Raw genomic sequence first — 12,970 nt, forward strand, 5'->3', positions numbered from 1 at the left:
GTGCTGTTAAGCAATTTAATGCCATTTGCAGTTGATTTTCAATAGTGCTGTGTAAGTGTGGTTCAATTCAGTGGTGTAACTAGGGTTTTACTGAGGGGGGAGGCACCAGCTTTCGGTGGTATGGTTTTTTTTGGGGGGGGGCAAGCTTTTGTTAGCCTTGTTCAATGTCCATTTATCTGTTTTTTAGTGGGGGGAGGCACGTGCCCCTTGGCCCCCCTTGGCCATGCCACTGGTTCAATTGGTGAATGAAAATCTGTTCCCCCCCCCGGCGGAACAAGGAGTTCTGGTGCTGTCTCTAATCATTAATAATGCTATCAAATTTCTAAGATTAGGCGATTGCAACCTTCAGGTTACTCATGATTTCTTTTAACTTTTCATTTCATGTTACCTTTAAAGTTTTTCACTTATGTGGGTGCAGTGTCCCAATTCAAGGAAAATTATCCGCCAAGCGGAGGCGCTTAAAAACTACCCCTACAGATTCTTTCGAGAAGAGGTGTCTGTACGTGTGGGCCAAGAAATTGTGGGATTGTGTAAGTATGGCCCAGGATCATCTCTGCAGATTCAGAGGCACCCTTCTGGGGGCAAAGCAGACAAAACCGTTGTTGAAAATTTGTCAGAAGTGCCTGAGAAAAGTGAGGTATGTCATTTGAAAAATGACTGCTGAGAAGGCTGGGAACATGCACTTTTTGGGGGGTGAGTTTGTTTTTTTTGTGAATAATTAAAAATTCATTGGTTAACTTACTAAAAATTGAGAATCAACTGAAATTTGAAGGACCAAACAACATATTTTTTGTTTGAGAGGCCTCAGGGACTTCAGTTGCCACACTTTGCTGATTTGACACTATTTTTAACGGAGCTTGAATTAGTGCAGTGCACCCATAAAGACGGGGTTTTGTTGATTGTCGACATTTCAGCTTCCTTCGATTTTAACGAAGTCACGTGAGGGCGCTGTTAACAACCACTACCGTGCGGCGCGCGCCGCGGCCGGCCGCAAGCCGCGCGGAAATTTGACGATGACGAAAAAACTCATAGGATGACACGCATGACATGGTGGCAAGTTGATGCACGGCCAGTGAGTTCAAAGTTGGCTATTCGCAAATTGCAATGTATAATATATATAGCGGTCGCTGATTGTAGGTTGGGCTTCTTAATTGTCAGTAACATAAACATTTACTAGCCTATTGGGCTTCACACAAAATGACGACCATCCAGCCTGACGTGCCTGACGCCATATTAGCATAAGGCTCCTAATTGCTGATAGTACTGCAGGAGTGATTTGGCACAGTGTTTGAAAGGCATTATGGGAAGGAAAAAGGAGCAAACATTGCCCCCTTTTCCTTCCCACAATGCTTTTCTACTATTGTGTATAATCTTTCATGTGGTATCAGCAATAAGGCTTATGGATGCTGTGATGACCTCCATCATCCTTTTTCCATAGTCCATAGTCCAATATAGCTCTACAGAGTGGAGCGTTAATACAGTCAATATAATTGACCAATTCCACAAACAGGAAGAGTCCAAGGTCCCTGGTGCCTCGAAAACTTTCATGGAAAGGTTTTCATCCAGCAATATTTGAAACAATTTTGGGCAGTCATTTGAAAGACGAATGCGAGCTTTTTTGGATGGTTGGTGGTTTGCCGGGTTCCGTGAACATTTGCCGGTTCCGCAAACCACGCTATCTGTGTAGTCATAACAATTGGTGTTATTCTTCCAGACAGAAGGACATGCACAACACACACACTGAAAAGATGTTGCAGTCACTTTTCAAGTATCCAAAACATACTGTAAACATTTGAAAATGTACAGAACTTCTATTTTCACGTTTGGATAGGGTAAAGGTGGGGGGTATTCAACCCCATAAGAAAAGCAAGAAATTTGACTGGCTGAGTAGTTTTTGAATGCAGTAGGTCAAATTCTCCTCCAGGTCGAAAATTCCTGCACTTACTCTAGCTGATAATTTCTAATAGCAGAATGGATTTTGGTTTGAAAAAAGTCACCACAACGATCGTTTAAAAGAGCAACAAAAGCAAGATCGGGCAGAATGCATACACGCTGTGGTTGTGAACCACGATCAGCAAAAACGATCGTTGCCAATCTTCTTAATTTACAGCGGTGGTTCTCTGGAAGCAAAATTGTTTTTCTGCAAGATCTTCAAGTAAACTATTTCATAGAAGTATGAATCAAGTCCCCAGCAATTTTGTGTTTCTGAAACTGAAGCCCATTTTTTCTGAATTGCGGAACTGGCACAATTGTGGAACTGGTCAATCAACTGTAGGCCTAGGCCTACATTTTTCAAATTTTGTATTGGATCAATTGACTGAATTCAAAAAAGAGGAGTATACATGTAGGCCTAGGCCTACTAGTATTAGTACTCTACTCAGTAGTGCGATGATTAGGCCTACTGGTACTAACACTCTACTCAGTAGTGCTATGATTAGGCCTACTAGTACTAACACTCTACTCAGTAGTGCTATGATTAGGCCTACTAGTACTAACACTCTACTCAGTAGTGCGATGCTTAGGCCTACTAGTACTAACACTCTACTCAGTAGTGCGATGATTAGGCCTACTAGTACTAACACTCTACTCAGTAGTGCGATGATTAGGCCTACTAGTACTAACACTCTACTCAGTAGTGCTATGATTTAATCCTACTAGTACTAAAACACTACTCAGTAGTGCTATGATGAGGCCTAGGCCTATCCTCAGAATTGTGAGTAGTGAGGTACTCTCCCCATTCCTTACAGTTCCAAACTGTCATTGTTTGAAATTCTGTGGGATTCTGAATGTGCCAGTATATTCTGCCTAAAACTGCACTTCCTCAATTAAATCTTCCCCAAAAAGCAAATTAGCTACATGTGTAATATGCTTTTATTTACATGCACTTGTTTGTTACAAAATTAAACAAATTTGGATTTGAATTAAGAAATTGAAATCAAGTAATTTGATTAAATTCACAGACCATGTCTTAGCTCGGTGAAATGCTGCAGTACAGTACCAACCGGCACATGTACCTGCAGAGAAGATACTTCCTTCAGAGAGAGTTACATGTACATGTACCAAAGATAAATGTGTACCAGGTTTTAAACTGAACCCTGAGTTTTGACAAAACTAGAGTTCACAAGAATTTGTTAACAGGGTACTTACACATGCATCAAGTGACTAATGAGTGAAAAACATGCCAAGAACAACATGTCACACATTTATTTTACATGCTACATGTATGTAGTTCAAAAGGCTGGTATTTTGCCTTGCTCTGTGAGCAAAAAGCAGTCTTGTTTTGTTTGTGATCCAGCTCCACAGAGCAATGACTTAGGCTTGATTAAGGGTATTTAGTGGTTTTAGTTACACTGCATAATGATTTAACATTTTTAACCTCAGTAAAATACATGATGTGTACCTGTATATAAAAAGTAGATGTACATGTACACTGATACTTTACCATGTCAAACTCTGAAGTGCGCTAATCAAATGAATTGAAATTAAATCTTGATTATAAATCCTTCGTATCAAATACACTAATTGAATCTAAAAAGATGATTTAAATCAAAACAAGTGGATTGAATTGAACAAAAAAATCTTGCCAACCCAGATTGTGTGTAACACATGTGCATTCATACTTTGTTAATACTAGTAGGAACTGGAAGACTCAAAGACGGGGGATTTATTGTTTAAAATGTGTAAAACCTGGAAACATTTCCAATCAGCAAAAAAGAATTCAAAATTTGAAACATTTTTGCCTTTTTCCCCCCAAAATTGAATATGTTGATTTAAATCAATGAATTTTAAAAAAAAAGAAATTGATTTAAATTGCCATTTTAATCATTGATATAAATCAGCCAACCCTGCCTACCTCGATATGTTTGGCCTACCCTAACATCCCTGACCATATGGGATGGCAGGGACATCCAGGACTTTTGCAAAATGGTGGGTAGCAACCACCTTGCAATGAAAACAACTGCAACGAGCGCGCACATATGTACTGATCAAAGAAAAGATCGTATAGCTCATTCCTCTGACTGGCCGGTGCGAGTGTTCGTCGCCATGGTTGCAGTTTTATTGTCATGGTGTGGTGGCTGCCCACCATTTTGTGAAAGTCCCGGATGTCCCCATAGTCACCAGGTCCCTTATTTCACCACTTATGCCAATGAAATTTGATTTCTTGTTTGTCGTCGGGGGTTTTTCAAATTAGATGCGTTTTTTTTTTTATTATTCCAGAAAGAGTACCATAGACGGACACCACTTGACACCCTGTGCACAAACCCTATGACACTGGTCTTAAAACGTCCGTTTTCTCAGTAAACGACTTGGTATTTTCCCTTCTAACTTGAACTTTTATGGACATGTTTTTGCTTTCCGATGCCTAATTGGTCACTGTAGGGAATAATTATTGGCGTCTGTTTAGAACTCTTCATATTATTCATTATTTTCTATCATGGAAAAATAGTACCTTTTTCACTCGCTTCAGGAATTTGTGGCTCCGTCACTTGTGATTGTGTGATGGTCATTGCTGTTTGGCCGTTGGATTGCGGCGCATGCTGTTGTTGATTCTGCTGAGGTCGAGTCTTGATGCAAGACTGCGGCCAGACAAGGACGTGCACAGTTCAGACATGGCTTGATTTTTTTGGTACCTGTTTGGGAATGTTTTGACTTTTATTGACTATTGGGTGCCCCGCTAGGCTGACAAGGTGCCCATGGGCATTCTGGCTCCAGATTGTTTGTGTTCTGATGACTGAGAGTGCCGGAACTTAATTTTCTACATTGGGAGTTGGATTTTCCATCAAGTTTCACAATTCTTGCCCCGCATCAAAATATTTCGCAAAAATCACATGCAAGGTGCTGATGAGAAACGATAATTCATTATTTCATTAGGGACCTAGTGACTAAGCAGTCAGGGATGTTATGTCATGCATCATGTAGTAGGAACGTTCCTTGAGGTAACACCATGTGATCAATCTCTTGTGAGCAGGTGTGGTTTCGACGTTTTGAACGGCTTTCTCTGTTCGTCTTCAGGAAAATGCAGGATTCTGGCTGGAGATAGACTGGCCAAGGATTCTGTACAAAGGATTAGTTTGTTGACGCGTGTCGTACTGGATGCAAAGCTTGTGTATTGAGGTGTGAAGTAGTGGATCTTCACTCGGGTGTGTTAGTATGGTGAAAGCTGTCAGAGAGCGAACATGAGACCGGGTGCTGGGGTATAGATGACCCATGGGCAGACTAGGGTGGTGGGGACTGGGAAGGGTTTGGGTATATACGACCCATCGGACTATATGGAAAGTATTGGTGCCAGATGTTGCTTATGGAGAAACTGATGTCTTAAGGTACAATGCTGTGCTTGTAGATTTCGATGGCTTTTGGATTTGGTCAAACCCCCCTGGTTCTTATCAGGACCACACCTGTTCACAAAAGAGATTGATTACACGGTGTCACTGGAAACAACATTCCTATTGCTGTCTTCACCATGCAAACCCTCAAACCTTACTATGCATCATGCATCCGTACCTGGTGTAGGGTTGATATTGTGGTTATCAGGTTTCTCGCTTGAAGTAAACATTTATCGCTGACCTTGAATGAATAATAATATTTATTGTTTAAAGCCTATTATATCTTAAAATAGATATCAACAGGCTGTATGTAAATAAAACACTCAAATACTATGACCTTAAGACTAAAATAAAATTACCTACAAATTATACAGTAAACAGTTAAAATAAGACATCGGACCCGACTTTGAAGAACGACATACCAAGCATGCGGCTGCATTCTGAATGGCTTAGAGGCACTTGATAAGGCATTTGCAAGTTAAATTTGAATAAAATCTGGTACACCGAGTTCTTTAAATTCACATAAACATAACAACTTGAATTCTCCATACTAAAGCCACTGTTGCTATACCTCGTGATTCGGGGCAAGCTTTTGCTTAGTTACATAAGAGACGCCCTGCAGCAATACACTGTTCTCAATGGATAGGAACGGCACAAAGGAACCAGTCCATTCCAGAGATGGTGGTCGCCATGCAAAAGCTTGCCCCGAATCACGGGGTATAGCAACAGTGTCTTTAGTCTGGGGAATTCAAATTGTTATGTTTCTGTGCAATCAGATAACATAGTGTACCAGATTTTATTCAAATTTAATTCACTAGTAGCTTATTGATCAGGTGTATGATAAAAGAGACTGTTACAATAGTCCAATTGAGATGTAATGAAAGCAGTGACTAATCTGTCGGTGCTTGTGCGATCTAAGATTCGTTGAATACGGCCGACACAATGCAGAGCAAATGATGCAGACTTGAGGTAATATGACCAGACAGTGAACAAAGTGAATCAAGATAAAAACCAAGGTTTCTAACTGACGAGTCGGTTGGACTCACAGAGACTTGACCGATGTGAATAGAATCCAGTTTCGAAGGGTTACGGAACTTAGAGTGAATATGCAAAACTTTGGTCTTACATGTACCATCGTTAGAAGTAGACCAATTGGAAGTCATCCAAAAACGAACTTTGTCTGAGCATTATTCGATTAGTGCAGTTTTCAATTCACCAGCTTTACCTGAACAATAAATCTGTGCATCATCAGCATAAACCATAAAATCAACACTGTATTTGCTAAAAATATCCACGAGTGGCATGCAGTAAAGGCTAAATAAACCAAGACCAAGTATACTACCCTGTGGTACTCCATAGTTTAAAACAGATTGTTCTGAAGAAAATGCTCCTAACCAACAAGGTAAGACTCAAACCATCCAAGTACTTGACAAGTAAACCAAATTGTTTGTTTGGGCGTTGCAAGAGAATATATTGATCGATTGTGTCGAACATGGATGATAAGTCCACCATAACTAAGATAACCTCTTGATGATTGTCGAGGGCTACAAAAAAATCTTTACAAACTTTTAAAAAAGCCGTCTTTGTTGAATGGAGCTTGCAATAAGCAGATTAAAATTTATAATACATAGGATTACCCAATAGATATTCATCAATTGGATTAAAAAGGGGAATTGTCCTGACCTTGCTGTTGTTTAACTCTTACTTTTTTTCTGGGTGTAGAAGATTTTGTTTGTGGTTTAATTTTATTTTCTTCTACAATCATGACTGTAGCTTATAAAAACGACAGAAAAATGGAGATTGCTTTCAAAGGAAACAAAATAGCCTCACTTTGTGATAAATATTACAGTTTACTTGTTGACTCCTTTTTTCTAGTCTCCTACTTAATGATGCCCTTCTCCGAGAGAATTACTCAGAGTGGGAATAATTGCACTGTGTCACCTTGCACCGATTAATCTGGCACGGAATAACTTCAAGAATTTTTTACTAAATCCCTAAATACAGGAAAAACTTTTTCATTCATCTTATAGAAATTGGTACAGTATTAGTACAAAAAATCAAAATATGCAGGTATACAAAATTTTATCTCTTGGTGGATCAATTCTTTTATCAATATTTGAAACTGTCCTTAAAAATGTCTGCTGTCTTGGGTCTAATACCCCAACAATTATGGCCATCTCATTAGGCCTGAACTATTTAGTCATACTTAATGCTAGAAATTCTACATATTGTTTAAATATTTCTTGAAGTTGTATTGGAAATGCATAAAATTGGAGACAATAAAGCCGATGTAATTATTCGCTACTAATTGCCCCAAAGGATAAAAGTATGATTGGTACAAGTCTATTATTATAGAGACTAGGGAGGGGCGCTTTACACATGCAAACAGTTTTTCATCACAAAAGTCATTATTTTGACCATGAAAAAATTAGACAATTTCACGGTAAAATGTGTCTTTACACATCTTTGGTGATGGATATCTGTAGGCAGGGCAGCATTACAAATATTTGTTGAAAAGATAGACGTAGGTTTTGACAGATACAGAGGAAAAATTACGCTGTACAAAAAAATTTCATTTTTAAAACATAACGAAAGTTGTAACATTTTTCATTATGTTTCTTATAAAAAATTATCTGGGTGAATATTGCTGATTTAGGGCTTATTGGGAGTGCAAAATTTTCGATGCTATGATTATAGAGTCGCCCCGATAATATAGGAACTGGGTATACATGTAATGTTAGGTTTACATCATGTTCAAAATGTATCGTGGATGGTGGAGTATCCTGAATTCCTACATTGGCCTATATATGTACATCCAACTTTCTGTTGTTGCAAGTGGGACGTATGGAAAGAGTTACATATTTATGTACACGTACTTGACACACTGTGCACAAATACTTGATATTAGACGGGTCTGATAAATTCTAAGTGTTTTATAACCAAGCATGCACAGCAGTTGAGTTGATAGGATGTCTGTATCAGGAGGTTTGGGTTCAAGTCCCACTCAAGTCGTTTGTACAAAAGTTTCCTTGGGCTTTTTGGCAACACCAATTTTTCTTTTACAAGATAAAAGCCAGAATTTGTCATGCATGCAGCTCAGGCAAATGATACCTGAATGAAAAAGTGGTCAAGCCAAGATGAGACAACTGTTTCTGAATAAAAGGTTTCTTTTTCCAGACACGAAGTCATTGATGACGAAATACCAACAGCAGATTGACACTGTGACATTTGCAAGAATCCATTGATATCGGGACCCCAGTGCCATGTCAAAACCAAAGGAACATGTTCCATCCTCACAGCCCATGGATAAACCTAGAAATGTCAAAGGCAAGAATACTGCATCTATGTCAAGGAGATCTGCTGAGGCTAACCCATTGGCACAACCAGTCTATCACTCCACAGTGGCTCTCGGCCATCAACTCAATAACTTCCAAAGGATGGAGTTTGATGCAGAAGGTACAGTGCTTAAGGCACTGGAGGAATCAGAGATGGCTAGGCTCAACTTTGCCGAGAAAGTTGCCGAAGCTGTGAACGTCCCCAAGAAAGAGACTAAATATTCAGGTGGGTTATGCCGTGCCATGTCCATTGACAATGATTTCTGTGTACAAAATGGTTGCCATGGGATAGATTTTTACCACAAAAGAGTAACAGTGGCAAATACCATGCACATATGTAACATGTAACATGCCAATCAGCAGACAGATAGCGTGGATGTGGACCTCTTGTGGGAATTAGTTTAGTGACAAGTCAGTGCTCGCAATACTATGTAGGTTGCGTGCATATTAAACAAAACGAACATGTATGCTCAACTTACATGTACATGTATTTTCATGTGAGTGTTTAAGTTACCCCTTCATATTGGTGCATGGAAGCAATGACGTAAGTGTGTGTCACCAGGGGCATCTGTACATGTGTATTCAGACATTAGTATAATTCCATTCTAATAATTCTGTTTAATTGGTAGAGTGAGGCTTTGGGTAATGGTACTTGGTGGCATTTACAACTTTAAGTATTTCTGGTATTGAAATATCGTAGGCCTGTAGTCTAAACCTGTAGAAGGAAACAATGAGAAGAAGTTACAGTTTTAGAGTTTGAAAGAAAACCACAGAAAAATAGTCTGGGAATCAAACCTGGGCTGCAGAGGTGAAAGGTGAGGAAAATCAGTTAAAGTAATTTCATGGTGTCACTCATGGATTAGCCTCATGCAACTCAGTACTTACTTCATTTGAGAGAGATGTGTGCTGAAATTGTATGGTGCACCGTTCACGATGCGCCCAACTTACCCATTTTCAATGACCAACTTAACTCTTGTTGCTGCGAGCAGCAATCCCATCTTCACAAATTTACTAGGAACCCTTCCACTGAAACAAATCCTGTACCGATGGGTGATCATAACCCACAGCTGTTGTATCACTAAATATTAAATAACTAGGTATTTGCATGTACTGTACATTTACTTTCTTTTTTTGGGGAGGGGGTAATATGCTCTTGACGGGGTATACTTCCACGCTTTGCCTATAATATTTATTCCATTCCATAACTATCTAATGCTTACGGCATCACACGGCAGCACCCAAAACAGCAACAACCCTCCTGCCCTCCTAGATAACACAGACACACACTCATGACACCCACTTTCTACTAAGAAACTCAGACAATCCTAGACAAAATAGTTGGAACACCTTGTGGGAAGCGCGTTGCAAAGATCCCCCTCTCCCCCATTCAATGTTGCGGTCATTTATTGGACCAAGATTCGGCCGAACTTGCCCAATGAGAAAAAACATTGAAGGGGGGCAAGGGGGAGGCATGGTCCAAAAAGATTTGTCCAGGATTGTAGCTCTAGATAACAGATTCGGATGTGACCTTAGTCACACTTCAATGTAACACATACAGTCTACTGATTTTTTGTGTGTTTTGCCCCCCCCCCCAGGTTTTTTTTAATTGTGACATGCTAGTTTAGGGGAACTGAAGCCTTAAATGTCCCATCTTTGTGTTGTTCATTAGAATTAGTGGGATATCAAAGGTTGTAGTTACTTGCCTTTTGATGTGTCCTTAGACAAGTCCCTTGCACCCAACTGGCACTTATACCCACATACATGTAGACTGGGATTAAATTCACTGCAAAAAGATAAATTCTTAGTACTTGCCCAAGAGCAGGCATCTTATTGGCTCTGGAACACCTGGGAATTAATTTTTAATTCAATTTGTCATTCTACTGCCTTTATCTGTTGTAGGCCTGATCAGTGTTGATGTGCCTGTGGAAGCAACCATTGCTCGAGAAGTTGAGGATCGTATGGCTAGACTGAAAACGAGCCACAAACAGGTCTCACACAAACCTTGCAAGGTACGTGTACATGTAAAGCCCATACAGCAGCTTGGAATCTGTTTTTACCAGATGGTGCTGGAGTTTATGATGCGAACCTTATGTTCCAATCTCCGGAGCGTACATGTATATCTCACTAGCTTGGAAATCAATTTTATGGAAAAGACATACTAGTATATCATAGCCAACTTTATTTTCAAATTTCCATATCTGTGTGGTGATTCTCTAATTGTGGTTGAATGGTGTAGTCACATGAGGGTGCTATTCATGTTGTCCATGAATGGCCTGGTTATTCGTGTAGCAATCTTAGTGTTGTGAGCATGTTATGCAGGCGCGAAAGATAGCTCTAGGTTTTACAATGTATTAATTTATAAAATGTTAATGGTTTTGATCTGGGAGCTGTGGGTAAATGCAAATAGCAGATATGTAATATTGTAATAGTCCAGACCACCTACATGTAATAGAGGGATTAAGCTGCGATTGGTTAAGTTTCCTGTGCCCATGGATAGGCATGTTAATTGGTCGTTTGCGCCACAACCTTGGATCTTGTCCAAAATCTTGAACACTGATCAACACAAGTTGATCAGTGTTCAAGACCTGGAATGGTCCTGCAGATCTGCTGAATTGCAGACGGGGAGTCCCTAAGCTAGGGTAGGTTAGCTACATCGATTGGTCTTTTCTTGGGTGGAAAATAGAATTAGCAATCAAATAGGCTCGAGAGTGACATGGGAACCCCAACTTGGCCTCACCGCATCTTTCCTTACCCGTCACCAGGGATTACTGTACATATACACTACATCTGGAATAGAAGCCAGTACTTCCTCTGCATACCGTTTACTTTTTATTGAAAATTTTTATATTTCACCATTAAAATCAGAAGCTTACCAAATGCCGCATTATTGTTACTTTGAAATGAAGCAGATTATTGTGTTGAAAATAGAATATATTTATTCCCTCTCATTTTTGTATCGTTTCTAGGCATCAGAAGTGCCATCTCCCAACATAATGAATGCCTTCCCCCCTGATGGTCTGATTGTGGAAGAACCCATCATGGATGTACCAGCATTGACCTCCCAACAAGTCCAACCAAAACCCTGTTCTCCTGAGGTAGCCTTTGACCTGTACAGGCACATACTGTGTTGGGATTCCTAGGTGGTACCATAGTATGGAATGCCAAATGTACCAAAATATGATGTTACTCTGTGAAAGTAGTTTGATCATGTCCTCAGTCTATTATGTGAAGTTCTCAATCCATTATGTAAAGTTCTCAATCTATTATGTGAAGTTGTCAATCCATTATGTGAAGTTCTCATTCCGTTATGTGAAGTTCTCAATCCATTATGTTAAGTTCTCAATCCATTATGTGAAGTTGTCAATCCATTATGTGAAGTTGTCAATCCATTATGTGAAGTTCTTAATATGTCACATGGGGAGCTATCCCTTTAAATAGCCCGTGTTGAATTATGTGAAGTAGTGTGTCCATTATGTTTTGTCAGCAAATTACGTGGTGTAGTCAAAGCATTATGATACCATTCCACTTGTGGATCTATCCCACATGTATGAGCCGTGGTAGTTTTCTTTGGGTACGACCGAACAGTGGCCATGCAACACACTAGCAGGACGAACTTTAGCGTCACAAAAACTGAACTAATGATAGGATCACTATCAATGAGATCGTATTAAAGGATGATGCAAGATTTGATCATATGGAAAAAGGTACATGTACATACAATCAGAGCTGTGCAGAAGCATGACACGTGTTAGTCATGTACATGTAGGTCATTTATAACAAGGACAATCGTCCAATAAATTATGGTTACAAGGTCATGAAGACTCAGTCAGAATGTAAGCAAGGCAACAGTTTCATAGAACATTGTGTGTAGTTGGGGCAAAGCTGTTCTGGATGAATGTGTATTTGAGCAAAGTTAATGGTACTTGTGTCCTTGAGCAATGTATGTTGCTGCAATTGCTTCTCTCTACCCGGGGCACATGGGTTATAGGGTTAGGCAGAGATGGTTATTGAACAGTATTGCTCGCAGCCTGAGACTACTGAGATGCTCGCCTTGAAGATGTGGATATTTGCCAGGAAGTTGAAAAGCATCCAGTGTACTTCTCTTGCATTAACTTGGGAAGTGCTGACTATATCTGTACCTTGGAGGATAGGATTTGGGTCTAAGAAATTAGCTGCTTTACAGTTGTGGGATGTAGGGATGGGATGATTCAATGAAGTGTCTTGATATGAGATTGCTGCAAGTGCAATGTCTTTTTTCAGATGCCAGTTTATTAGTGATTTGATTGAATAAACTACCGATGAGAAAGAAAA

The 12,970-nt window shown here is 39.7% G+C and overlaps 1 protein-coding gene across 2 annotated transcripts; it reads left to right on the plus strand.

The window, feature by feature from the left end:
• The first annotated feature begins 945 nt into the window (after positions 1 to 945).
• Positions 946 to 12,970, plus strand: LOC110982306 (protein phosphatase 1 regulatory subunit 35-like). 2 transcript variants are annotated; one of them, XM_022240637.2, is made up of 4 exons: positions 946 to 1,072; positions 8,502 to 8,885; positions 10,559 to 10,668; positions 11,626 to 12,970. In XM_022240637.2, exons 2-4 carry the CDS (start codon positions 8,588 to 8,590, stop codon positions 11,797 to 11,799), a joined length of 582 nt encoding a protein of 193 aa, XP_022096329.1. In that variant the 5' UTR covers positions 946 to 1,072; positions 8,502 to 8,587; the 3' UTR covers positions 11,800 to 12,970. The 2 variants fall into 2 exon arrangements, with proteins under 2 accessions (XP_022096329.1, XP_086997499.1); XM_087141373.1 differs by lacking the exon at positions 946 to 1,072 and adding an exon at positions 6,123 to 6,726.

The sequence above is a fragment of the Acanthaster planci genome, linkage group LG09, assembly GCF_054643075.1.
Source record: "Acanthaster planci isolate LZ-2023a linkage group LG09, COTS_SCS, whole genome shotgun sequence".
Classification (NCBI taxonomy): domain Eukaryota; kingdom Metazoa; phylum Echinodermata; class Asteroidea; order Valvatida; family Acanthasteridae; genus Acanthaster; species Acanthaster planci.

What these genes read in the sequence shown, in the direction of transcription:
- LOC110982306 (XM_022240637.2), top strand. Translation starts at nt 8,588, where the DNA reads ATGTCAAAACCAAAGGAACATGTTCCATCCTCACAGCCCATGGATAAA. An exon ending in GAAAGAGACTAAATATTCAG is followed by an intron (nt 8,886 to 10,558) that starts GTGGGTTATGCC and finishes TATCTGTTGTAG; the next exon opens with GCCTGATCAGTGTTGATGTG. An exon ending in TCTCACACAAACCTTGCAAG is followed by an intron (nt 10,669 to 11,625) that starts GTACGTGTACAT and finishes TATCGTTTCTAG; the next exon opens with GCATCAGAAGTGCCATCTCC.